This window comes from Telmatherina bonti, assembly GCF_933228915.1.
Source record: "Telmatherina bonti genome assembly, chromosome: 15".
NCBI lineage: Eukaryota > Metazoa > Chordata > Actinopteri > Atheriniformes > Telmatherinidae > Telmatherina > Telmatherina bonti.
In genome coordinates this window covers 27,083,572-27,110,332 of record NC_136613.1, presented here as the reverse complement: position 1 = coordinate 27,110,332, position 26,761 = coordinate 27,083,572, and the positions used below count along the sequence as shown (strand labels likewise).

The 26,761-nt window shown below is 39.6% G+C and overlaps 1 protein-coding gene across 1 annotated transcript in view; it reads left to right on the top strand.

Annotated features, from left to right (window-relative positions):
- Positions 1 to 638: 638 nt before the first annotated feature.
- The window catches only part of lrp1bb (low density lipoprotein receptor-related protein 1Bb), a gene marked incomplete at both ends in the record, with an annotated part of 313,004 nt that continues 286,881 nt past the window's right edge, over positions 639 to 26,761 (top strand). The window contains one exon of the mRNA XM_079254397.1: positions 639 to 729. Within this exon, the coding sequence (XP_079110523.1) occupies positions 639 to 729 (91 nt within the window). The remainder of the gene's footprint in view (positions 730 to 26,761) is intronic.

Genomic DNA, 26,761 nt, shown 5'->3' with positions numbered 1-26,761 from the left:
TGCTTTTCCTATTTTCTCCCAGCGTTGGGGATAAAAGAAGTCCAGCATAACATGCTTCATGACATGGTTTGAGACTTATGTGATTCTGCAATAAGAACAGAGGTTGGCTGGAGCTCAATCCTGCCTGAATCCGACTGGAGACATCAGCAAAAGAGGAGACTGCATTCACTGACTTTCTTCCTTTTTTTAAGGACCTCCTCAAAAAAAAATAAAATAAAATAAAATAAATAAAAACCCTGCGCCTTAGAATGAAACCCACTCCACTCTCCACTGCTAACTGGTCTGATTAATTTAATAGGAGCTGCGTCACCTTGACGGCATTTAATAATTGAGAAAAGACAGGAAACGTACTCCTTCTTTATCTCGCTGCACTCCCACCCCCTCCCTCCCCCCTGCCTCCCTCCTTGCCTTTGACTCTCATCCCTCCTGCCGTCTCCGGTGCGTCTGTTCGCTGTGCGGAGCGGCGGTGTGCATGTGTCAGGGAGTCGGGGGGAGAGCCGCACTCTTCTGCGCACTGGTTCCGCTGGACATCACCGAATAACGGCGCTCGCCAACCGGGCGGTGGTGGAGGGGGAGACTGGACCCGGACCCGGACCAGGAGAAGCACCGTGGCTACTTCTAGCCCGCTCTCCGGAAACATGTCGGAGTTTTTCCTGATCGCCTTTCTAGCCATTTTATCGGGATTATTGCCATGCGCCGAGCCCTCCAAGGTGTCGGACGAGGAGAAAGGTAAGGAGGAGCGGAACCGCCGGGGAATGCGCAGTCCGGTGAAAAACTTGGCACCACGAGCCGCTGTCGGTGCGGTCTGGTGTGTGTTGCTGGCACTGAAACGTCCAGTTGTTGGATTGGAAGCTGCTTTCCAAAGCAACCCCCTTTTTTTCCTGAATGATAAAGAGTTGGTGTTTGGGAGAGGGGTGGAAAAATGAAAAGATGCCCGTCATGCCTGCCTGTCCGGTGCCATGCCTCTCTGGAAGTCTGTCTCTTCTCATTGTTGGTATTCAGGATGATGGAAACACTTCATGGTGATGCGTTCTGCATGCCTGACCTCGGAGGATGATGCCACCTGTACAGTCGCGCGCTGCATGTGCATTTGGCACAGCTTCTGCGTTTGAGCATTTTCAGGAACATTGACGAGGAGCCAGGACAGACTCGGCGTGTGTGTGTGTGTGTGTGTGACTGCAGGTGCGCAGCGTCGCTGTCCAATGCAGCAGGTGAAAAGCCCTGTTCCGGAGAGTGTGTAGCCTCCCTTCCAGCTGTAAGCTTCTGTCTCAGCCGTGACATGGCTGTAACATCACACGAGGTCGTTTTTGTTGATAGGACTGTGCTCTGCGCCAGCTCCACATTGCGCGGTGCAACCCAGCAGTCATGTCGGGACCTTCTAGTTGTTGCTGTTTTTATTGCTTTATAATAAATGATCAAAAAACAATTCCAGCTTATCCTTTTTGAAAAAAAAAAAGGCAAAATTTTCTGAGGAGTCAGAAGAATCATTAAGAAAAATGCCAAATAAAAGGCTAAGCTCGCTGCAGCCTCCAGAACAGAGTTCAAACGCATTTTCAGTTTTTTCTGTCCAATTTGCATGCCATCAGTTCCCTTTGCAGGCACCAATTTAAGCAACTGAAAGTATTACTGATGTATGATTTATCATTTCTAAGGAGGGACTATTAGTGGGCTACTTAAGGATAATAAAATGTGAATTTATGCCCAAGAACTCATCAGCTTCTCCATTCTACCCCTTCAGGGCTCCAGTGTGAGTAAAAACATGTTAAAATATGAGCAGTGTGCTATACACAAGCGCCTATCTTACAGCCCACTTATTGAATTTGCATAAAGTCTTCTGTAAAAACCTGCATTTTTATTCATTCCAACTGTTTTATTTCCTTTTACTTAAAGATGAAAAACATAATTGTACCCTCGTTGAAGTCTTGCTTAGCTCCTCCTGTTTTACATTCTCCAGCAGAGTAGAGTGTCAAGGCTGCTCTGCTTGTTGGAAGGCTGTCACAAATGTCACAAAGTGCCTCCCTCCAGCACAGCTTGAAGAACAGGGGACTTGGAGATTGCCTCGCAATCACAGTAGGCAAGATAAACACTGTGCTTTCTCTCTGTGCATGAAATGAAAAGATAGATTTGCCTCTTTTAGCTGCTTCAGAGCATCCCTCTCTGCAGCGAGGTGGAGGAGTGGGTGACACTTAGTTTTATTGCTGTTGCTTGACACAAAGTGAAAAAAATGAAGTACAACCGTAATGCCTCATCTGGGCTTTCACAATGTTTAAATGAGAGATCAGAGATATTCAAACATGTCGTACATACACCATCAATTGGAAAGTTAGGACCTGCGTGTATCTCTGCCTGCTTTCCTGCTCCACTTGCACCAAGAAATAATTGAACGTACTATTAGTTGTTACTTAATGGACGGTAATGATAATAGCATTTCCTCTTTCAGCAGCAAATCTGCTTGTAAGCGTAATTAGTCCGAAATAAATTCACCGCGTCGTAGCAGCATTTTAACACCAAATGGTGAGTAGTGGTTATCTTTGAATGAATTAGAGGCATTTCCAGAGCTCTTTTTCCTTGAATGGCACTGTCTCTATTAAATGCTTCCTCTGTGTGTTTTTGCTTTATCACCGGTGTCCATCTAACTTTGACCTGGCCTGGCCGATGTGGTGTGGCAGCAAACTGCTGATGTGACACAATGCTGTGAGACATTTGGCCGCTGCTTTCTGTTTTGTATTAAAAAAAAAAAGAAAATCTAAACACCCTTAATCTCATGCAGTGACCTCAGAGGTAGATAAGCATCATGAAAAGCAAACAACTCAAGGTTGTTTGTAATGTATACCGTATTTAAAAGTTGATAGTATTGTGGAAGACACAGATAGGACCACTAATGCAGGTAAGACTGCCTTTAGGAACTAATTAAGTGAGATAGTGAGATATTATCGCAAGTGAAAGTGCCTGTGTGTCTGCGTGTGCTGTGGAAGATGAAATGAGTGAGAAATCATTTAGTCTTTATGTGCATAGGTTGACCAGTTGGCATCCTTAATTAAATTTAAAGATTGTTACTAAATATATTAAAAAAAAAGTACATTTTGGACTTAACCTACAGTCTTATACGGGAATTAAACCAAAACAGCATGTTCAGGATCAATGATCATGAATATTTTACTGATACTAATGTTGTAGTTGAAGTGTGGTAGCGTAGCAATCAATGCAGTAAAAAAAAAAAAAGAAAAAAAAAAAAGAAGCCGAAACGACTTTTTTTTTTTTTCTCTCAGTTTTGCCACCTTAATTACAAAAAAGGGATTCATTTAGTTGCTAATGGATTATTATTGTCCTGGTTTATTGGGAATACTTCAGCAATTTTTGGTTAGATAATAGAACAAATAGACACTTTACAATATAGATAACACTCAGTGCATGAGTCAGCTGTGCTTTTATAGAATGTGTAAAAAGGTGCATTTAAGTAAAATGGACTTATTTCAATCACGTCCATGCATGCACGCTTTTCCATTGTCTGACAAAAATGACCTCATTGACAATAAATTTATGTTAATTAAATACTGTTACCAAGAACCAGGCACATTTTCAAGACTGCATTATGCTTATCAGGATACATATGAAGGATGTCTTGGTTTTCAGTAGAGAGGCATTAAATGAGCAAGTGTTGTTTAAGACCTTGTTTTTGTCCAATGGGATATAGACATAAATTCAACTTACTATGGGGTTTATATAAACCAGACAGTAGTTTACAGACCACTTATGGTGCAATTTAAGATTGTATTTTAAAACTGCAATTTAAACAATAAAAATAATAATTATAATAAAAGCTATAAATGTTTAACATTTGTAGCTTTATTTATAAAACCCATTTATTTGAAACACACTGGGAACGGTGACATTTATTTCCGTATTAAATCTTTGTGCACCAGGTCACATTGTCTCCCCCTCATGCTGTGACCTGCATTGCTTTTTAATTGTTATCAAAACAAACTTGTGATGTCATTTATTCATGCCAATATTTTATTGCAGTTTTATCCGGTATCTCCCACAAACCTTTGTTTAAAAACCTTTTTGGTGTGTCCTTCCAGTTTGGTGGTGTAATTCTTTGGTAACCATTGGCATTCACAAGGAACCAGTGGGTGTTTGCAGTAAACGGGTTATGAATAACATCCTTGCTGCTAGTTCCATGCAGGGTCACTGGAGGCTATCCCAGCGGCTATGAGGCGAGAGGCAAAGCACACCCTGGACAGGTTACCAGTCAATCACGACAGACAAACAACCACTGATGCTTACACTAACTTCTTGGGAGAATTTCCAAACAATAATCAACCAAACTGGCTTTTTTGATACTTCGGTACTCTACAGTGGAAAAACATGATCATCCAATGCAGTGTCAGGAATTCCTCATGCTTGATAACATTTCTTATGTATACTGCTGGCTCATGATTGGCTGCATGCTTTTGCCAGCTCTCATTTTAGCAACCTTGCTTTCTTATGCTTATTTATTTGTTTGTACTGAACTTTTATGTGGTTGTACATCCATGGCTTATTTTCTCCGTACAGATTTTACATTTGAGCCTTGGGGTTCTCCTTATTCTTAATCATATAGTAAAAAATTCTGGATGCTTTCATGAAGGTAGGTTTGTTGCTGTTCAAAAGATTCACACCCGATCAACTTCAGAAAAAGACAACTGGATTTCACTGATGCCAATCAAACTGAAAATTGTTTGAAGCTGTTGTATCACAGATTACACTGATGTAATGTTAAACCTTATAGGAAACTTTAGAAGAAATCTATGACTGATGGAGCATTTACCATTGAACATTTGCCATGTAATTGCAGGTTTTGGAAGACCAAAGGACAAACAAATGAATATAGATGGGAACTAAATAAACCTATGACTAACTAATCCCTTTTTTGTAACCCATGCATCTGAGACTTTGACCAGTTATTGTCACTTTAAAAAAAAAAAAAAAAACCTAATGTGTTTTTACATCATATGTCAGGCTTAAAATGGCAAGACAGAGTTCCTGAGTCTGAAGTAATGAACAAGCCAATGATGTCCACTATGAGCGTCATGAACATAGCAACTTGTTTGGAGTGGATAGCACATGTGTTGGCACCTGCCAGAGAGGATTGTTCATGGCAAGCTTGGCCAAGGGCAAAGAAAATACAAGATCAATTTAACTCAAACTTGGAACAGCTCTAGAGCTGCTCCAAGTTTGATGCAAGATCTAGAGCTGCTCTAGATCTTGCATCATCTATAATCAGGCATGTGCCATAAGATCTAGGGTCCGGTAGGCAGACAGTCATGAATTGTTCCAGACACGCAAATGGTCATTTAAATGTGCAGGCAGGTAAGTGCCTGCTTAATGTAACACAATCCAGATAGTAAAACACCATGAAAAATTTGCAAAGCTAGTTATTAAATTTAGACTATTTAACCTTGTATGTCATGACAATGTTGATGTTTTTCCTCAAAAGAAAGACATTGAAAATAGTTTCATCCCATCTAGCAAGCTCATCCCTCCACTTAGAATGTAATTCAATTTTGAGAGCAGAGCACCGATTCACTAATGCTCTGTGATCATATGTTGACCATTGCAGTAATGTAAAAATGCAGTATAGCAATCATCCTTTTTATGTAAATGATTTTATATGAGAGAACAGAATAAACATGAATAAACACATCGCTGAGACGATATGAGAGGAAAAGGCAGTGCAGGTTTAGGCCTGCAACCTCGAATGTACAGCGCAAGGGTAAGTTGTGCAGCTTTTCTGACTGGTGAGGTTGAGTCATTTTAGTGAGCTATGAAAAGTACTAAATGCAATATGTTTCAAATCGGAAAGATTATTCATTTTCCCAACTGCTTAATCCAGTGAAGGATTGGGGGGAAGCTGGAGCCTATCCCAGCTCCAGGGTGAAAGGCAGGGTACACCCGGGACAGCTCACCAGTCCATCAAGACAAATAACCACTCATGCTCAACTCATTGCTAGGGGCAAATTAGGGTAACCAACTAGTCTAGTATGTCTTTTGACAGTGTGAGCCCACTGCCCAAACCAAGGATTGAACCAGCAACCTTCTTGCTGTGAGGCCACAGTGCAAACCACTACACCACTAACTATTGAAACTGAATGATGCCTACTCTGACTGCACAGCACTATCTCTAATGCAGAAATTATTCCCTAAGTCACAAAAACCCAGATCAGTAGTTTTCCAGGAATGTGCGCTGACACAGATTTTAATTTGAGATCTGTTAATAATGTTGTTCCAACCTGAACAGAGTGAATTAGCCATAACAAATGGGACTTTTTTTTGTGAAAAGTAGATGGAACAGTTAATTCACCTACACAATCTGCAACTCACTTTGTGTTGTGCCACTAAATTAAATATATTGTCACATTTCACACCACAGGAGAAGGGAAGAAGAAGACCTGAGTGTTGGCAGAAACCTGGCAGGCTGGAAGAGTTCTGTGTTTTTTATTAAGCTAATGTGGTAAATGCAGTTTTAAAGGTAAGGCAGGCAGGTAAGCAGTTACAGGAAGCAAGAACAGGTGTCAAATGACAAGAACTGAACAACATACGCAGCCTAAAAGGCCACATGGTTGACAAACCTCAGGCAGAATGGCAGGTATGTATGCACGAGGTTCTGGTGGGGGAATTGGAAACAGATGGGAGTGGAAGTCAGGTAGATGCAGCAGGAGAGTTTGAGGACACCTGCTGGATGGATTTTGACAGGAGGGAGAGGATAAAATGGGGAGAATAAAAAATGGCTGGAACAACAACTATGATGTACTATAGATGTTCAGTCTCTCTGCACTGAATAGAAAACTTAAAAGCAATTTGTTGTTACCGCAGCATAAGACGGATTGCAACTGAAGATTACCTCAAGTCACACTTTGAAAATCATTGGATGTCTCTCTGAGGCCTTTTGAAAAATACACGCTTTCTTATGTAATATTTTCAGCATAATTTCAGCTACTGTGAATAACTCACAATATCACTTTATCTCCAGTAGCCTTTAATAGGTTCTATTTTATTTATGTCTTTATTTATTTTTTACAGGTTTATATAATTAAGAAAAAAAGAGTTTATGCAAAAGTTTGAAATCCCTAGAAGACTTAAAATGATGGATAACCTTTAACCTTATGTTGCTAGACCTTTAGGAGCTATTGCCATTGTTTGGAGTAACCAGTAAGAGAAGTTTAAAACTGGCATGAATACATCTCCAAGCTACTGAGTAGCATTCTAAAAATAAGAATAAGAGGGCCTACCAAGGAGGTGAAAGCTGAAAAGCGTTTAATTTGTAATGTAGTTTAGAGTTTGCAGTTGAAAGGAATAATTTCACTTTGAAAGTTTTCAGGAAGATCAAAAAACTTTCAGAGAGAGCTGCCTTTCTGAAATAGCTAGAAAGGCAAATGGAAATCTGAACACAAAAGGCCTATAGACAGATTTGGAAGACACTGGTGTGTTGCTGCTGTGTTTCCTGCGTAATCTCTGTCTTGTTCTTTTGCTGGTCTTGCAGCAGTGCTTGGTCCAGTTAGATTGGTGGCATAAGAGTCGTTGTACTCATTTTCCAACGTCAGCAGTGTATTCCTCTTAAGTTATAACAAGTAATACTTGTTTAAGGAAAGTAATGGAGGTATGGACCACGCTACGTCTGTGGTACTTTTTTCAATATCACCTTCACAGAAGAGCCATATGATGTATATCTGCAATATGTCAAAGAAAAAAAAAAAGAAATCAGTGTTCAGAGAAAATAAGGTGTCAAAAGGGATGAAAAGACAAGGTAAGACCGTTGAGCAGTTATTTTTGAGGTTTCTGTAAAAAGGTAATGATCTTAAACACATTTCAAAATCCTGAATAGACTACCACAGGCTGAAGGGTTGGCATGGCCTTCGCTGTGTCCTGAAGTGAAGCATAATTGAAAGTCTTTTTATTTTCTTTGCAAAGGAATTACATGCAAGACTATCCAAGAATTTAATGGAACAAGAAGTCTATTACATTAGGAATGGGCTGAAAACACTGAACATGAACTGAAAGTTTATACTGTATTTGTTATATTAATACAAACATTTTTTTTTTGGCTTTCAGCCTCAGGTTATTTTTCCAGTTTTGATACTTGACTCTTTAATTAAATAAGAAATTACATGTCTAAAAACAGGAATTGTTCTTTAACTTTATGCCCTGTGGGCATCAAGTAATTTTTTTGCTGAAATTTTGGCAGCTGATTCCCAAACTGCAAGCCACTGTATAAGAACACTGGGCTGTTGTTTAACTTAAAAGGGAACTGTTTTGTTGAGATGAACGGCTGACCTTCAAATGTTGGACTGTATTCTGTTTTCATAGGTGTTTTAGGCCTTTTTTATTAACTGAAACCGGGCCTGTCAGCTGCAAAACCTTCTTCTGTAGCTCCATTTTCTTCCCACATCCTGCTCTGTCATGGCAGCAAAAGTGTCCACATCAGCAATAAGTGTACCTCGAAATGGGAAGTGGCCCACACATTTTTCTCTCTTTACTCAATGTTTGAAGAAAACACATGTAAAGTCATTTTTAAACCAGGTTTGAAGACTGGATGAGAGGGAATGTGGTTTAAATGGGACATGACGCACTGGTCAGCTCTGTTTGATCTCATACATGCACCGGCTGGCGTTGGTTTTGGGTTTCCTGCCTGGTGAACTCTACTTCAGGTGCTCTTCATTGACTTTTTCTTTTCAAGTTATTCTTGGCGATACATCCAGACAAATAATCAGAAGAGCTTAGAAACTGGTAGGATGAGGTGGATGTCTGTTTCTGCTTGTGAAGGAGTAGATTAAGCAAAGCAAATAAACCTCTACACTCCCTGCTAGAAGAATTTTCAACATCATTTATTCAGGACTGGACAGGACTTCTTAGGATTGTACAGGCAAGTGCATAGGCAGCGTTTTTGCTAACTGGCATTCGGTCTTTTATGAGCTATAAAAAGGCATTAAAATGGCTGACACATCTATCTGGTGCTGTCAGCTGACTGTTGCTGTCATTGAGCCTTTAAATTTATCTCAGGCCAGAGGTTGACTGTGCCTTATTATGGTGTACAGTGGGAAATTCGAACTGCGCTGGCTCCTACAGAACAAACTTATCGAATGAAGCTGTTGGATTTTTGATAGTGTTGACTGAAATATCACCTCTCACAGGCTTAATGGGTTACAATTGAATCAGTAATGGATTTGCTCAGGTTGTGAAAGTCAGTGGCTGTAAATTGACTTGTAGCATTGATTACCAATGGGAGGAGGGCCCATAGTTTTGACCCACATGATGTTCTTTGGTTTAAGTCTGGGAAGACTTAATTATGTGAGTGGCATGGGCTTTAGAATTGGATTTTTGCAAAATGTTACATAATTTAGAATGTGAATAATGAATCAATATGTTTTTTCTTCAGAGAAAAATCATCTTGATGTAGATGAATCCAAGAGCTGAGCGACTGTTTAAAAGAGGTGCAGATAAATAATTAATGCTGTAAAGCATAACTGTTTTATTGCCTAATATGCTAATGAAAATAGGGATCATGAGGGCACCAGATGGGACACAGTGCTCTCATAAGTTGTGTTGAGTATGAGGTCATCAGAAGGTGACACATAAGATCAAATGCATCATAAAATTCAATGTGAGGGTGATGTAATGGGCCTTGTGGAAGTGGAAAATTCTACACTCATGCTCACTATTAGCAACAAGTGATGTAGAAGAAGAAAGAGATGGTCTCTTTATGAAGAGTGCGCTTAACATGTCCTACTTTTGATGGTAAAAGCTAAAGTTAGTGTGTCTGTAAATCTAAAGTTAACCAAACCTCTTTTTTAAAGGGTCTCATAGGGTGATAGGGTCTCCATCAGTGGCTATTGCTCTGTCAGATTGAAAGGGTGAACAGCTATCTGGATGGAGGCAGCACCCTGAGGAGATAATGTGTGCATAACATTGTGTGCACACCTAGAGTATCCTTACACTTGAGATTACACAGTTGCCCTCACCTCCTCCATTATGTCTAGACTTCGTCTCCAGAGCTGCAGGTTCTCTTTGTTCATTTAACCCATGTGTGTTGTCTGGGTTGGTTTGACCCATTTTTATGGTTTGCTTGAAAAAGGCTGTACCTGCTATGATTTATTTTTGGATAGATAGATAGATAGATAGATAGATAGATAGATAGATAGGTGGATAGATGTTATCTTTGACAAGGATCATGCATTAAACAGATAGTCTTCATTATCTCTTACACTTTACTGTATATAATGTATATACTGTATGTAATGTTGTTAATTAAGCTTTAGAAGATAAAAAAATCACACATTTTTAGAATATAAGGATCCAAGTAATAACCTTATATCAGAATTGCATGTGCCTCCAGTGAAAGAAGTTTTCTAAATGGCTGAAAGGATAGATGCTATAAAAGAGTTAACTAAGCACAGGTACACACTTCAAGATAATGGGGTAGATTTAAGTCCCCTTTACGCTCAAAGCCAGCAAATGGTTGGTTTTCAGATGTTAGCAGACAACATTGTCTGGTGTGGGGTGTGTTAACCCCTTAAAATCCTCTTTTCACTTGATGGGGATAGAGTGTACCACTGGTAATGAATAGGTTAAGAATGATTTTGTCTGGTCCAAAACATGCAATATCTGTGGCGAGAGATCCTGCAGTGTGTGGGGTATTTTGAGAGGAGCTGAGTTTGTATAATATGTAATGTCACGAAAATGTTACAACATTTTTTAATTGCTAGCACTACTACTGGCATCTAGCCCATTCCTGCCCAAAGATGGGGATGTTTTATGTGATTAACCTCATGGCCACACAATGAAGCTTATTCATTTTTCACCACACTTAGTTTCTGATTTTCTTGGAGTGTCTGCCACAACTGTTTTAAATCTTGCCCCCAGAGGATGAGCAGGGGTCTGATCAGGACTGAACTTACTAAGTATTTTGTAAAATCCATGTCTGCATTAAAATCTGAATTTGGCATTATCTCGGTGAGAGAAACAAATTCGGTCATAGGTGCTTTGTTACAGCAGTGAATCAAATCTATAACAGAAAAAAAAGAATATATAAAATAAAAATAGACATGAGGCTTAAAAAATAAGACATATATATATATATATATATATATATATATATATATATATATATATATATATATATATATATATATATATATATATACATACATATATATGCGTGTGTGTCTTATTTTTCAAGCCTCACATTTAGATTTTTTTTTGTTGTGATCAAGTGTCATGAAGCTAAGATAAAACAAGTGTTGTGTAAATACCTCAATTTGGCTCTCGCTGGGAACAGATTTTTGTTTTATAATTTTTTTGTCACAGCTGTGAACATTAGCCACCAAAAAATAACTATCCTCTTTAGTTATGAAGATACTGACAATTTTGCAGTCTTACATTTCGAGGGGGAGGGCACACTTGAGGTAGCCTAGCATGCTGGACTGGAGTGCTCTATATATTCCTACATATTCACTACAGAGCAACTCCGTCTGGAGTGCTTCCCCTTCATGGAGATTTGCATCGATCTTAAACAAACCGGCCACTCTGATTGATTGATCTGAGGATACTCTTGCCTTGCGTCACCACGTATTCTTCAAAACATTCAAGATGATGCACGGACGTAGCGGGTGTTAGTTTCTTTTTGCTGTAGTGTCTGATTTAGGATTAGACTAAAAAGGGAACACCAAGTTGCCAATAACGCCATATAGCCTCAGGTTTTTACAGCAAAAACGACACAGGTTATTTATGTCTTCTGTACTGCACGCCATGTTTATTTTCTTCTGTTGCTTTCGCTCTACTGAACACTTCCAAACATTGTAGGCTACTGCTTTACTAACGTCACGTCCGCCAATTTTCTGATTGGTTTACTTTGCGCTTGTTTTGACCAAGAAATCTGTTGATGGGAGAGAGTCTCCAGACTCTGGTACAGCGAGCGGGTCTGGCCTGCCAGGCTGCACTGGTGGTATCACACACAATGAACAATCACTTCATTAGATTTGGAATATGCTATGCATGAAGAATCTGATACTGTGCTGATAAATATTGGCTAGTGTGTGTTACGACCATCACTGGATGGGGTTTAAGCTTATCATAACTTTGTATTTTGACATGACACATTTCAAAACGTAGTATTCATCATTCAACTACAGTCATGGTAAAGTAGTAGTAGGCTACTCTATTTCAGTTCTGAAACTTTACATTTTGAGATATAATGAAACGTAATCTAATCCTCAACATGTCTTGATAAGTTTGCTGATCTGGACTATTCAACTAACGCAATACTAAGAAGAAAGGATATTAGTGATGATGTCAGAGAAACATTTGTCGCCGCCTATTATTTGTGGAGAGTGTTTCGAAAACTATTTCCAAATGTTATAGATAATATGTTACAGTGAGAAATATTATACACCAGTGGAAAATATGTCAAACAAATATTAGTGTTCCAAGGAGTGGAGATTCCAGCAGGTTTTCCCCAGAGAGCAGAGAAAAAAGAACATGGCAAGAGGGTGCAAAGTTGCTCTGAATAGGACTGAAGCAAAGCACAATCTCCAAAATGAACTTCCAAGCATGGTGATGGAGCAGTCATAATTTGCATTTATTCCACAGCCACAGGACTTGGATGTTCATTTTTAGGTTTAAATTGGGGAACATTTGTCTGACCACTAAAATGTAGATTGACAGCACATTGATCCCATACCACGCATATCTACATCAGAATGGCTGAAAAACAAAACAGGATCAAAGTATTTTCATGATCAACTTGTCAAGACCTCAATCCCACTGAGATTCTGAAGCAGAACCATATGATAGTTGTACATAATTAAATTGGGCCTAGAGCTATGTGAGAGATTGATAATGTCATACAGTCAACAGCAGATACTTCTATGAAAACGAGTTCTAAAAGTTGTTGAATTGTGTGTTCTTCCTTTCACACACACTGCTTTACTCATTTTGTCTTCAAGCTAAAGTTGGTAATCTTGCTCAGAGACATTTTTTCTTTACTCTGGGTGAAGTGGTTCTTCGTCCTGATAGTAGTCTGTACATTTTGTAATCATGAACAATAAGAAATATAGTTAGACCCCTCAGTTTACTGTAAATCTGAAAAACTCTGACCAATTCAAATGTTGAGACCGAAATGGAGTTGTTCATTTCTTACATTTCGTAATCTTCTTCTACCCGATAGCCACACCCTGCATATAAATGGTGTGTTAGGAAGAAAATAAAAAGTAGTGAAGAATAAACTCAGAAAGCAAACATGACTGAGAAAATGCTCCCCAACATTACCTACCCCAGCTTTAAGTAAATCATGACATGATTGATTGGTAATTTACTTTTGTCTGTTTTGGTTTCTATCAACCTCATTTTAAGACATGGTAAAGGTTTACATATCAGGACAATTTAAAGAAAAAATAAAAGATCATCTGGTCCTTAATATCAAACAGCAAGCACACTTTCTTACTGTTGAGAGGATCTTTTTCTTTCAAATTGTATTTCCCGACACAATCCCTTTCAAATATTACATCGCCAATATGTAGATAGCACAGGTGATTTATGAGCTTGCATGTGCTTGTATGCATTAAGATTTGATTCATCGCTTTATGTGGGCTGAAAACATTTCCTGCTGTTGTCCACAGCAGACACATCAGAAATTAATTTAGGTGAGCAGTGCAGAAGATGAATGCTTTACTGTGGTGTACCACTGCTTTGTGATTAAAGTGAAAACACACACACACACGCACACACAAACAACAGAACAAGGAGGAAAAAAAAAATTGCAATGGACGCCAGCACTTCTGACCTACAGATTGGTCAGAAGTGCCGGTGTCGAGATGTCGAATCCCCCAAGTGGCAATGGTGGTGGCCAGAGGACCTGAGAGGGCTGCTGAAGCCTGGCTGGGGACTCTTTCTCCCAGCTGCCACCTGGCACAGAGCGAGGGCTCAGTGCCCCATCATGCAGCCTTGGCCGAGTAAACCAGAACAGGGGAGGGATTCATCCATCCCCCAACAAGCTTCATTCAGCTGACAAACCTAAGTCCAGTTGGTGATGCTGCACTGGATCCTTCTTAAAAGAGAATTAAGAAATTTCAAACCACTGAGGTGTTTCATTTTAATGCACGCTTTTGTAATTCTAATCAGTTTTTATTCATTAATCCAAACACAAAATGCTCATGTAGCCAACCAGACGACAGAAAATGTTTAGCCCTCTGCTTAATTTGTTTTCCAGCTCAGCTCTCACAACCCATTGCCTTAAACAGCTTTAGAATAATGAATATAGAGATTAAATTATCTGCTGTAAAGATGCAGGGCAGTGTACACCATTTACATACCACATGGCGAGCAGTATTTAACGTGTATTTATGGTTACAAGCCCAGTAAAGGCTAACACGCACAAACATGACCACACTGACTTAAATTGCTCATGCACAAATTAAGCCTTCCTACAATGAATGTCTGTGCCCTGTCTGTGTTGTGGCTGCTCTCTCTGGCAGAGCACTCTGTGCTACAGTCCAGTTAGATGGAGGACAGGAAGGGAAACTATTGGCAACGTTTTCACGCCTGCTTGCAAAGCGACGACATCATATATGCATCTTGGAATTTTGGAGTGGCAATTACATACACTCGGTCTGATTCTTTCGGCATCTATTTGGAGGTGTCAGACTAAGTGTATGTCCAAGCTTGACAGTAGACTAAAAGTGTTTCTTGTGCCTGAAATATTGAAATATGTGCGATTGCCGCTAAAGATGAATAATTCAATGCACTTTCATGGCATAGAGCATGAATTGAAAATCAAAGATAAAAACCACACTGCTACCCCCACTTACACCTGCTGCAGGAATGCAGTTCGCTCTCAACAGCTCTGATACTGTTGGCCCACGTGGATTAAGTTCAGTTTTGTGGCAGCGCTATCGCTGAGTTGCTTTGTGTTAAAATTAGATTAGAAAATACATCAGCACCAGCTGTCATCAGTCTGATTCAGTATGATTCTCTAACATGCTTCCGAGCTGCTATTGATCTCTGGTCCCCGGCACCCTCCCTTCTCACACTGTGTTGGATTGGAGTCCCATTAACTGTGCTCCCATCAATCACAGTTCACCCATGTTTGTTTGTAGAAGTCTTTGATACGATTAGAGCATGCTCTTGAGCTTATGCAATGTTCCCCCTCCGTCTAACTCATCCCACATATCAGCTGGTTTGAGATGGGAGCAGTCACTTTTTTCTTGCCACAGTGATGTGCCTGACTGCTCTGCACCAGCGAGCAGAGATGAAGTACTTGGTCTTCAAGCATGTTGACCGTCACAGGTATCTCACGTTGCTCAGTGTCTGATAAGAGTCCCAGAAACAGCACTTTCCAAGAACAAAACCCCTTAGGACTTACAGGCATGCAATATATTTTTCTTAGACAGTACACTTCCATGATTGCTTCTGTTCCATCCTTGTTCCCATCAACAAGTGAAGCTCGATGCCAGCAGTTTTTCTTCTCACAAATAACTGTAGTTTATTTCTTTTTTAAAAAAAGAAAATGTTTCTTAAACTCTGTAACTTGTGATGATTGTACCTGTTTCCATAAGCACACAGCTTGTCAAAAACAGAGGGCCAGCCCACATTTTTGAGACTTTAATCATCCAAACATATGAAATGGAACAATAATGAACAGGCATCAGATTATTATGCAATTTAATGTTTAAATCATTATCAAGCATTTTTTGAACATCCATAATGAGATACAATGTCGATCGTTGTATCATGTAAACATCATGAAGGTTGTCAGGTTGTGTTCTCACAGCGTATGCTCCGACTAGACTTAAAAACACAACGAGGGATGTTTCTGCACTCAAGAAGATGACAGCGAACAAACAAATTCACTGGACAATTCATTTTTAATTCACACTCTGTCTCTACGCCTTTTCCTTTTCCTTGTTTGGAGTAGGAGCACATGAGTGTCAAGATGCTGCTTGATAGGACTGCAAAATCCACAACTGTGACCTCTTTATCATTAATAAATCCCATGATGCAAACATCTTTCTGCGCATGTCAGACAGGACCATTGTGCTTAAAAGTGCATGTACACACCAGATTAGAATAGATTAGTTCCCTTGTAAACAGCCCTGAAATCTTAAATCAGGATAATTTCAAAGGACCGTATTTTTCGGCCCACAAGGCACACTACATTATAAGGTGCAGCCTCAATTACAAAGTCCATTTTTGTCTTCGGGTCACTCATAAGCCGCACCGCGTAATTGGGAGCAAAACCAGAACTGAGTTTGGTTGAACTTTTTTCAACAACAGTACCGGTAGTTATTTTAAAAAAACACACTTTTTTTTTTTTTTTTTTTTTTTTTTAGCAGTCTGTTGTAATAAATCTGTCAAAGTCATAATCTTCTGTGTCGGAATTAGACAGTTGAACAATTTTGCCTGAAGTATACCCGGTGCTCTCTCTTCATTGTCAGAGTCAGTCTCGTTGCTGGGCAGCTGTCCAACGCTGATATCAGCTTTTGCAAAATTGGGACAGCAATCGTTGTCGTTTGCCCAGGCATCCACACACATGGTGATGTAACTCGCCAGAAACGGCCTCCTAGTCTTTATGAAGGTGTGTTCACCATCGCTCCCATGGTGCTCGCAACTTAGCTTTAACCGCCCCATTCACACCAATATCCAGCAGTTGTAGTTATTTTGTTAGTCCTCCCAAGATGATGGTAAGCTCAGAATTCATTTGCTTACTTGTGTTTTCACCATAGCGGTGATATGGATGTGCATGGACTCACAGATCAACAGAGACGGTGATGCATGAAAAAAAAAACATCTGGTATCTTTACATACACCTCTCTCAGCTACTCTTCCATTTTCTCCTCATATTACGCACCTAGACCGCGGGAAATGGTCCAACACTCAATCAAGCAGAACGCTTACTAAAATTGCTTGACATTTTTACAGATTTTGGGATACAGCACAAACATAAGATGCACCAGGTTAAAAGGTGCATCTTATGTTAAAAGTCAATGAGCTTGGGCAGTTAATAAGGAGATATTGGGAATTCAGTACGATGTGTTTCCTGAGACTTGACTGGACAAATGTAGTCTGGAAATTAGCACCTCACCACCCACCTGTCAGACTATACTTGCAGAGGCCACATTCACAATGGTGATGTTTAGTCTACTTTAAGGTAACCCTTGCATACTTCCATAGATTGTATAGTTCCTTTGGAGAGGTGTAAACATTCTGGTAAAGACCAAACAATCTCTAGGCAATAGGGTTTGCTCTGTCTGTCAGCGTAGTGTCCAGAGCATGGAAGCACTACCAGGAGACAGGCCAGAACATCAGAAGACGTGGAGGAGGCCGTGGGAATGCAACAATCAAGTAGCAGGACCGCTACCTCCTTCTTTGTGCAAAGAGGAACAGGAGGAGCACTGCTAGAGCCCTGCAAAATGAGCTCCAGCAGGCCACAAATATGCATGTGTCTGCTCAGTGAGAAACAGACTCCGTGAGGGTGGTATGAGGGCCTGACGTCCACAGGTGGGGGTTATGCTTACAGGCCATTGGCATTTACCAGAGAACACCAAGATTGTCAAACTCTGAAAGCATGTTTCCACTGAGCACATGTGACAGACGTCTGGAGATGCCATGGAGAACGTTCTGCTGCCTTCAACATCCTCCAGTATGACCGGTTTGGCAGTGGGTCATTAATGGTGTGGGGTGGCATTTCTTTGGAAGGCCGCACAGCCCTCCATGTGCTCGCCAGAGGTAGCCTGACTGCTATCAACTACTAAGATGAGATCCTCAGACCCCTTGTGAGACCATATGCTGGTGCGGTTGGCTCCTAATGCAAGACAATGCTAGAGCTCATGTGGCTGGAGTGTGTCAGCAGTTCCTGCAACACGAAGGCATTGATGTTATGGACTGGCCCGCCCGTTCCCCAGACCTGAATCCAATTGAGCGCATCTGGGACATCATGTCTCGCTCCATCCACCAACGTCAAGTTGCACCACAGACTGTCCAGGAGTTGGCGGAGGCTTTAGTCCAGGTCTGGGAGGAGATCCCTCAGGAGAACATCCGCCACCTCATCAGGAGCATGCCCAGGCGTTGTAGCGAGGTCATACAGGCACGCAGAGGCCACACACACTACTGAGCCTCATTTTTATCCTGTTTAAATGACATTTCATCAAAGTTGGATAAGCCTTTAGTGTGTTTTTCCACTATAATTTTGAGTATATCTCCAAATCCAGACCTCCATGGGTTGATTTTGATTCTTATTAATAATTTTTTTTATGATTTTGTTCTCAGCACATTCAGCTATGGCAAGAAAAAAGTATTTAATAAAAATATTTTGTTCATTCAGATCTACAATGTGTTCCTTTAGTGTCCCCTTTATTTTTTTGAGCAGTTTATATTAAAAAAATACAAACTTTAAAGGTTTTATTTAGAACCAGTATTCACAAACTCCATGGAAACTTTTTTTTTTCTACAAGGACACAATAACTACCTCCTCTGCTTCTGAAGATCAATTGGTAATCATTTGCCAATTGGAAGCTTGAATAATCATTTTACTTATGACATTCCAACACTAATGGAACATACATGTAAATGTGACCATGTTGAAGTGTTTCTTCATGTCTAGACCAGTTAATAAATTAAGATTTTTAAGAATTTGACATATTGTTCATATAATCTTAACATTTTGTACAAATATTCAGCTCAAATACTTTTTAATATGATTTGCAATTTTATCTGACCTGTTATGGATAACCTATGGAAACATATTGAGATACCAGTTAACACTATCATAAACCAACACAGACATTCACACATCTCCTTTACACCTGAGACTGGTCGAGGTTTCCCACATCGCAACATGTTCCTCCACACTGGTATTTAAAGAACATACATCAACCAGGAATTTCGCATTTCTAACCCTTTTTTGTGCGTTACCTAAGCAAGTGCACACCATGCAACATATTTGCACAAACAAGAACTGAATGAGGGTGTTTGTATAGCGGAAAGTAAAAGCTGATATGGCACATTATTGCATCATCACCTTGGCAGATGCACCTTGTACTTACAGATCCAGGCCTGCCTTTAGACTGTTTAACACATAGTTAACTAAGCGAGAGAAAATTCAAAAGAATAAATACAGCACAATGAAAACCAGATGTGTGTGTGTGTGTGTGTGTGTGTGTGTGTGTGTGTGTTTTCATGCCTTAATGAGGTCTAAATTGAACTACATGCATCAGGAGGTGGCCTTTCATTGGTAGCAAATGATCAAGCAAAGGTCACAGCAGGCCTGTGTTCAGCTATTGGAAAAAACATTAGATCTCTGTCACAGTCGTTGCGAATTGATGGAGCTTTGAATTCTCAGTAAATACCCGAGGTCATAATGGCATGTAATAAACCTGTGTCACGAAAGCAGTGGAGATGTGGTGTGGACCCAATTGCAGAGATGAGGGAAGCCGGTATGCAGAACTCAGACAGATTTATTTTCCTCAGAGGAACCCAGGGAACTCAGAACAGACAAACTAAACTGAGGTACAAAATGATCCAGCAAACAATGAGTGAACATGAGTGGTATACATACACAGGAAAAACCGAACGAGAAACAGGTGAAACAAATGAACTAAATGAACCCAGGTGAACCAAATCAATGAACAGGAAATCTAAGAAGCTAACCAAGAACCAAGACAGGAAAAACTACAAAATAAAACAGGAAGCCCAAAAACAAAGCACAGAAAAACCCAAATCATGACAACCTGTGCTTTGTTACTGAGATGTGTGAATGTGTGACCTGTCTTTCTGTAGCCGGTGATTAGTGTGAGGAAACATCTCATCCCATTTCCTATTCTGACACTTTATAAGCTTTCTCAGCAATGGGGACCAAGTTGTGAAAACGACAACACGGGAGGAGTAATCAGTTACATTGGCTTATACAATACATATCACCATGGCTGTTGACTGTCCTGTCATGTCTGCTATAAAAACCATTACTTCAAAGCAACAATAATGCTGACTTTTGCTCTTTTCAGATGCTTTTAATTCCTTCACGCTGAGGGACCAAACCTAATTTAAACGTTGACATTTAATAAGTCAATCACTGTAGGATAGTTTAGCTTGAAGCACTTGTGACTAAAACTGCAAATGGCTGTACTTTGTGAAATGATTTAACTCAGTGTAGGGTTCTTTTTGTTTCTTTATGCACTCTTTGCCTAAATCTCTTATCTCTCCTTAAACCTCTTTCTTCCCCATCTCTGTCCAAGAAGCTAATATCTGCCAGTGGATCAGAATCCAAGGACTTAATAAGTCAACTGCTGCATTCAAAGGCATTTCAGGGATGTAACACTACACTGAATAGCGCAGCATTCTCTTGGAAAAGATTTGTCGCTGTCAGGCGATAGCAGTCTTCATGCTGAGGTGTTATTTGTGTCGATTTGCATTATGCATAGGCAACTTGTTTAAAGCAACAGATTGTATGAGGGCTGTTTGGTGACATAGGTCTTCCTTCTTTTGAAGCGTGGTTGTCTGCAGGCTTCTGAAGGAGCAGTTTAAATAAGCCCACATTGATGTACAAACAGCTGCTACTGTCAGTGGTTTCTTTGAAAAGAGCTTGATGTTTGATGAATCACTGTCAAATCTGATGAGACATCATGTCGTCTCCGATCAATCAGTTTAACTCCAGAAAAAACAGTTCAAATATATAGCTGTAACGATGGAATTAAGAAAGAAGGTTTGCAGGTTTTCTTTCTTAAACAGTTTGGATCAATAGTACGATTCTATTTACTCTAAGTCTGACATAAGAGGTAGATAAAAACAATCAAAAGCATGTCAATTTTCTAATAATTATGTGAAATTAAGTTATTGCACCGGAGTTTATATTTCACATTAGCCTTTGATGATTGACATGAACACAGGAGGAGTGGGTGTAGAAGGAGTTTTTCTATCAGAGACACAGAAAGCCCATCTCAGATGTAGAGATGGAGTTATAACAGTCTTTTCCACTGGCAGGCACAATATAACCGAAAAAAATCAATAGTGGCCAATTAAAATCACATAGAGTACCATTTTTAATGAAACATTTTTCCAACCTTGTTTGAGCGTAAAGTATATTTCGTTGTATGGTGGGCTTGGCATTTCCAGTCATTACATTATTAATCTTGGATGTCTGTAGATTAGCTTTGCGCCCATCAAAACTTTGAGTAATTCATAATTATTTCATACAAAGACCGACTTTTCTCCTGAGGGAAGCATCCTCCTGAGAGCAAAATGATTTGGGGGAAATGTTTTCTGACACTGGCTGAATGCTTGCAGGCTTTGTTAGGTTCAGGAAAAAGGACAATAGAGAACATGCACTGCTCCAGTCACTAGTTAACAAGCTACGTTTTGATAAAGAGCAAACTTTGACAAATGTGTTGCTTTTTCAAGAATGTCATCAATTAAAATTAAGTGCTAAGTCTGAATCTGATATTAATGTTAATAGTACAAGGACCCACCACAATAAAAGCTGCCGCATGATGTCTATGTTTAGAAGCTTTGCTTATTACCTCCAGTTGTGCAACATTATTATTTTGTCCTTTGTGTAGTTTTGTGTTTTTTTTTTTTTGTGTTTAATTTTGTAAAGGGTCAGTGCATATAATCATACGTTACACATTTTAATGTGTCAAATTCAGCCAGATCCAGTTTTATCCTTCGTTCTTGTACTCAGAAAGGTCCCTTGCACATTACCAAATGAAGTAGCAGTGCAATAAGAACAACGCACTTAAATAAAAATAGAAAACTTCATCACCGAGCAATACATGCTAAGAAAATGAAAGAAAGGAAAGGAATATCAAACAACTCAACATTCATTCTAGATTTGATCTGGTTGTTGCTAAATAAAAAGCTATGGCTGCACGTGTGAGTGAATCCATGTTTCTGATCAGTTGTTGAGAAGTAAATGGATATTTTCAGTTTCCCTGTGAACTGGTGTATTACCACAAAATGGTGGGTCCATTAGCTACTGTTTCACTCGGTATACCCATGTTTGTGTAAATAAGTCTTTATACATCTCAGCCTCAACAATTATCTTCAGTTTCTCAGCAAAGTCAATGTCAGACTGGACTAATTTTTAAATGTTTGTGTTCATGCTTTAGCTGGGGCGTAAAGTCTAGAATATATGAGACAATACAGGAACTACAAAGTGATTCTCTTTAGCTTCTTAAAAACTATTAATAATATTTAGAAGAGACTTGTAAAACAGAGTTTGACATACTTCTTTCTATACATTTTATTTAGCTTTGGGTTCTGTTTTCCAGAGTTTTTGATGACACAGTGACATCTATCATGCCAGCAATGTCTTGAGGCTGAGAAACCAACCTATACAACTTTTTAATCCAGGATGCTAAATGACGTCACAGACGAATTTCGCTTTGCACACTAGCAAACGTATATAAAAACAACTGCTGTTTTGAACGCGCAATGGTGACTGATTCTGTACGGAAATGCAAGAAGACATTATAAAAGTAGAAAAAGAAACAAAAGGAAAGCGAGAAATTGGCAGAACAGATTCAACATAAGACTGTCTTTGCAGGCTGGAGAGGGCTCACAGTACAGGTTGGATGCTAGATGGATGCTGCGCTAGCTAATGCTAGGGCTTGTTTCACTGGGAAAATTGCTAAATTTCTCCTATATACTAAGTCGGGGTGTTCAACTCAGTCCTATGAGGTCCTAGATCCAGCAGGTTTTCCATGTGTCCCTGCTCCAACACAGCTGACTCAAATTAATGAGTCATTGTGCAGAACTTTATAGGCTGTTAGATCCATTGAATTTGATTCAGATGTGTTGAAAGAAGAATACATGGGAAACTTGCTGGATTGCGGACCTTGAAGAACCGAGTGGAACACCCCTGTACTAATTCGTTTCAGGGCACAACCAAGTCAGAGACTCACAACATTGTCGCCACAGAAATGTTCACTACCAGTGTCGTTGTATCAGCATTAGTTGTGTATTTAGGTTTCATACTGACAGTGTGAAAGTATTTCCTGAGAGGAAAGGAATCCCTATATAGAGTAGACACTTATCAAATTAATATCTTGGGTCATTAGGAGATGAATCACAAACACTCTGAAATCAATCAATATCCAATTTATGCTTTGAGTAATAAATCAAAAAGCTATGAAGTTGACTAATATGGAGGAGTGTTGATTTACAGGAGATTGTTCTTAAAGTGTCTCATCTCTTGGCTTGGCTGATACTGGCTCAATCAAATGCAGAGCAATTACATTTTGCCCCCTGTTATTAACCTCAGAGATTGCACAACAATCAAGATCGGTCTGTCTTGAGTGAATTAATGTCATGAGACACTGTACTGATGGTAATTGGCTGTGTGACTCCTCTCGTGATCTCCTATGCGGAGTAAAAATTACCTGACAAGTTGCTCCTATAACTAAGTGACCTCTCCTGAGATCCAGCTCGCCAAAGCAGCCTATTAGCTGTGTAGACAAGTACATCTTCTTGTCAGGTGTGTCAAGTATTCTCTGTGAAGCTGCATAAAAGTGACTACACTACCTCGGGTGAAAAAAATAAAAAAAAAAGTATACTAAAAATAGTCAAAACAGTGTTGTGAGAAGTGCATCTTCAAGGGCTGTCATCGTCAGCTGTGGCAAGCGTGACATGACAGATCTCATTTTTAGATGCTCTTCCTCTTGACCTTAGCCTCATTCAGCTAACCAACATGTTTTTGTGTCTCGCTCATATTTACCTCGTCAGTGATTCAACATTCATTGCAGTCGGTCAAAATCAGGCATATCAGCTTCCTGAAGTCTCTGATGTAGAGCCGGCACAATCCAGATGTGAAGTCTGTGCAGGCATTTCTGGGCAGCTTGTGTTTTTCTCTCAACCGGATTTTCATTTTTTTCTGCCATAACGTCAATCTCCCTGACAAAGTTATTAAAGGTCAGTGTCCAGAATCTGTCTCCTGAGACTTTCCTCACATATGCCATGCTGCTCATCTTTGTGGTTACGGTACACCCAAGGAGGTTTCAGAGCAAAACTTTCTGCAAAACTGTCAGACAGAGTTTAGACTCGGACTCCGTCTTTTCTAAGACAGTCTGTCTTCCATTCATTTTAGAAGTGACACCATTTGTCATCATGTTTGTGTAGGCAGGAGTTTGGCTGTTGTGTTGGTAACAGAACATGTTAGGGAGAGAAAATAAACACGAATTTTAAGTCAATATTGAGAATATAAATATTCAACAAAGACTAGTCCTGACTTTGAATGTATTACAAGAGCTGAATGATCAACTTACTGATTAATATGTTATCTTTAAACAGTGTTGGATCTTAATCTGACAATTGATTTTGTATTACCATACAGAGGCATTGATCAAGGATGCATCAAGTTTTATGGTCAAGTGATGAATTATATTCACAGGCTTTAACACAATTATCCAACATGAATTTATGTAACATTAAACAGTGTTTGGGAAGTCGCCACATTTAGCGAGAAAGTCGCCAAGTTGGCAACAGTGGCTGAATAAAACAAAAGCGGCTGTGTGAAAAGTTTACAGCACAGCACTGCAATGCCAATGACGCTTGATTGGCAACTGAAGACAGCAGGAGAGTAAACTGCAAAGATGAAAAAAGATTGCACCCTTTTATTTTTATGATTGTTGAAAACCCAGATTGTAATTGAGATTAAAATCTGATTAATTGTCCAGCCCTACTAGCTGTAAGATTATAATTTCATCCCCTGTCAGATGTACAGACATGTAAAACTAGAGCATTACTTGACTTGCGAGTCTAAGTCAAGTCATAAGTCACTGGAAATGTGATGCAACAACTTGAGTGTGATTCCCAGACTCAAGGCCCCGTCTCTTGTTTTTTTTAGCAGGTTTTTAAAAGAGGACATTTTAGGTCAGTAATGACCTAAGAGGGTTTTAAAATGAACCCTGATGGCTTCTAGCAAGAATTTAGTTTGGAAATAAAGAGAATTGCACTGGCAAATATGGAAATGTTCAGACAGAAGGGTGCATGTTTTGGGGGGACCACAAAGCAGCTGTGCTTAGGGCACCCAAACTGCTAGCAGTGGCCCTAATATTTTAACATGATGTTAGGTGTTGTGGCGATTTTGGGTTACAATCTCCAAAGTTTCTTGAGACACAATAGTTCAAAATATGGAAAGTAAAGCCTTTATGACTGTTATATTGGTTTGTGGATCAATAAGGATTCGGGCTTCTGTTGCAGTCTCTCCTACTGGAAACATTTCACCAGGAGAAGGAAGAATTGATTAAATGGAATACCAGAAGTTTCTGAAAGCAAACTTCAGCTATTTCCATCCTTCATTTTATTTTTTTTAATGGGATTGTTTCTATACCCGGTTATACAACCTTGGTCAGGAATCTTTGAGTTTGTAGTTTTTTTCAACAATTTTGGGCCAAATTTTCCCAAACAAGAACGGAAAGACTTAGCTGTTTAAAAAGCACTTAGAGAGAAACAGAGAGCAGTATTATGCAGTTATTACTCTTTGTTACTCTTTGTTATGTAGTTATTACTCTTTGTTACCTTTAGATGTGATCCTAGTCTGACACAGAACTGAGAAATATGAAAAAAAAATCTACAGAATCACTGGGTCTTAATCTTGAGCATATTAAACTTGATTGAGAAAATATGTGCATGTGTGTGTATGTGTGTCCCTTAGTGCCTAAAAACAGGAACATTAACAGAACCAGCACTTGTGGATCTGAAAGCTTCAAAAATGGTCTCCTTTTATGAAAACATCCAAATGAATTAGGAATAAGTCTGTTACCTTTCAGGATCAGCCATACGGCTCTGGTCAGCCAGAGCGTGATAGATGTTTATGAATAGGCCACACAACAAACTGGTCAAGCCTTCTGGCAAACATTGTGATATGAATGGCTCCTGCAGAGCTGTTCGAGAATATAATAAAGTCTCCTCTCAATTCTCTAGTTCACTCCTCCCCACCTCTTTGCTCCTCCATCTTCATGCCTGTGACCTGGAAATCAGTCTCAACTCAACAAGAAGGATGTCTCATTTCCCAAAATGCACCTGCAGATAAGAGGATCAAGGAGCAAAGAGGCTTGTTAGAGGAGCGAAATGCGACGATACACAAATGTGTCTTTTCTGGATGTTTTGCAGTACATGTGAGGTGAAATGACCGTATCATTTTATGTTACATTATAAATGGAAATATGTTCATAAATAAGTTGCTATGAAAGATTTCTTTTTCCTTTGGCATATGAAACGGTGAGATACAGTAAGATACATTTAAACAATGGACAGTAAATGCTTCTTTGACACTCACAATTTTTGATTTCCTTTTTTCTTTAAACACACATAAAAATGAATGTAATAGCGATTATAATGTACACATATGTATTAAACTACTCTTGTTGGCTGGACATAAGCTTTATTTATTTATTTCTGGTTTTGATTTTCTCCCCCACAGTATGGGAAAAATATGAGGTGTGACCTGAGTGGAGATTAAAATCTTGTCAGGCAAATCAAACAACTATCACTTTAAGAAGCGTTAGACTGCCAGCTTCTCCCAGAGTCGTGCTGGGACCTTTCTACACCTCAAAATCGTTCATTTCCATAGCCGCCACGGTGTGAATGCCCGCTCCAGGCGATGTTTCCCTGTGGAACACAAGCTCTTCATTATTAAAGGCCCCTTGCCGGCCATCCGCCTCACTTCTCTGACCTAATGACCAGCGAATCAGCAGCTTAAAGCTCATCCCTGTTTTGCTCTTTGTCTCCTTCATGAACA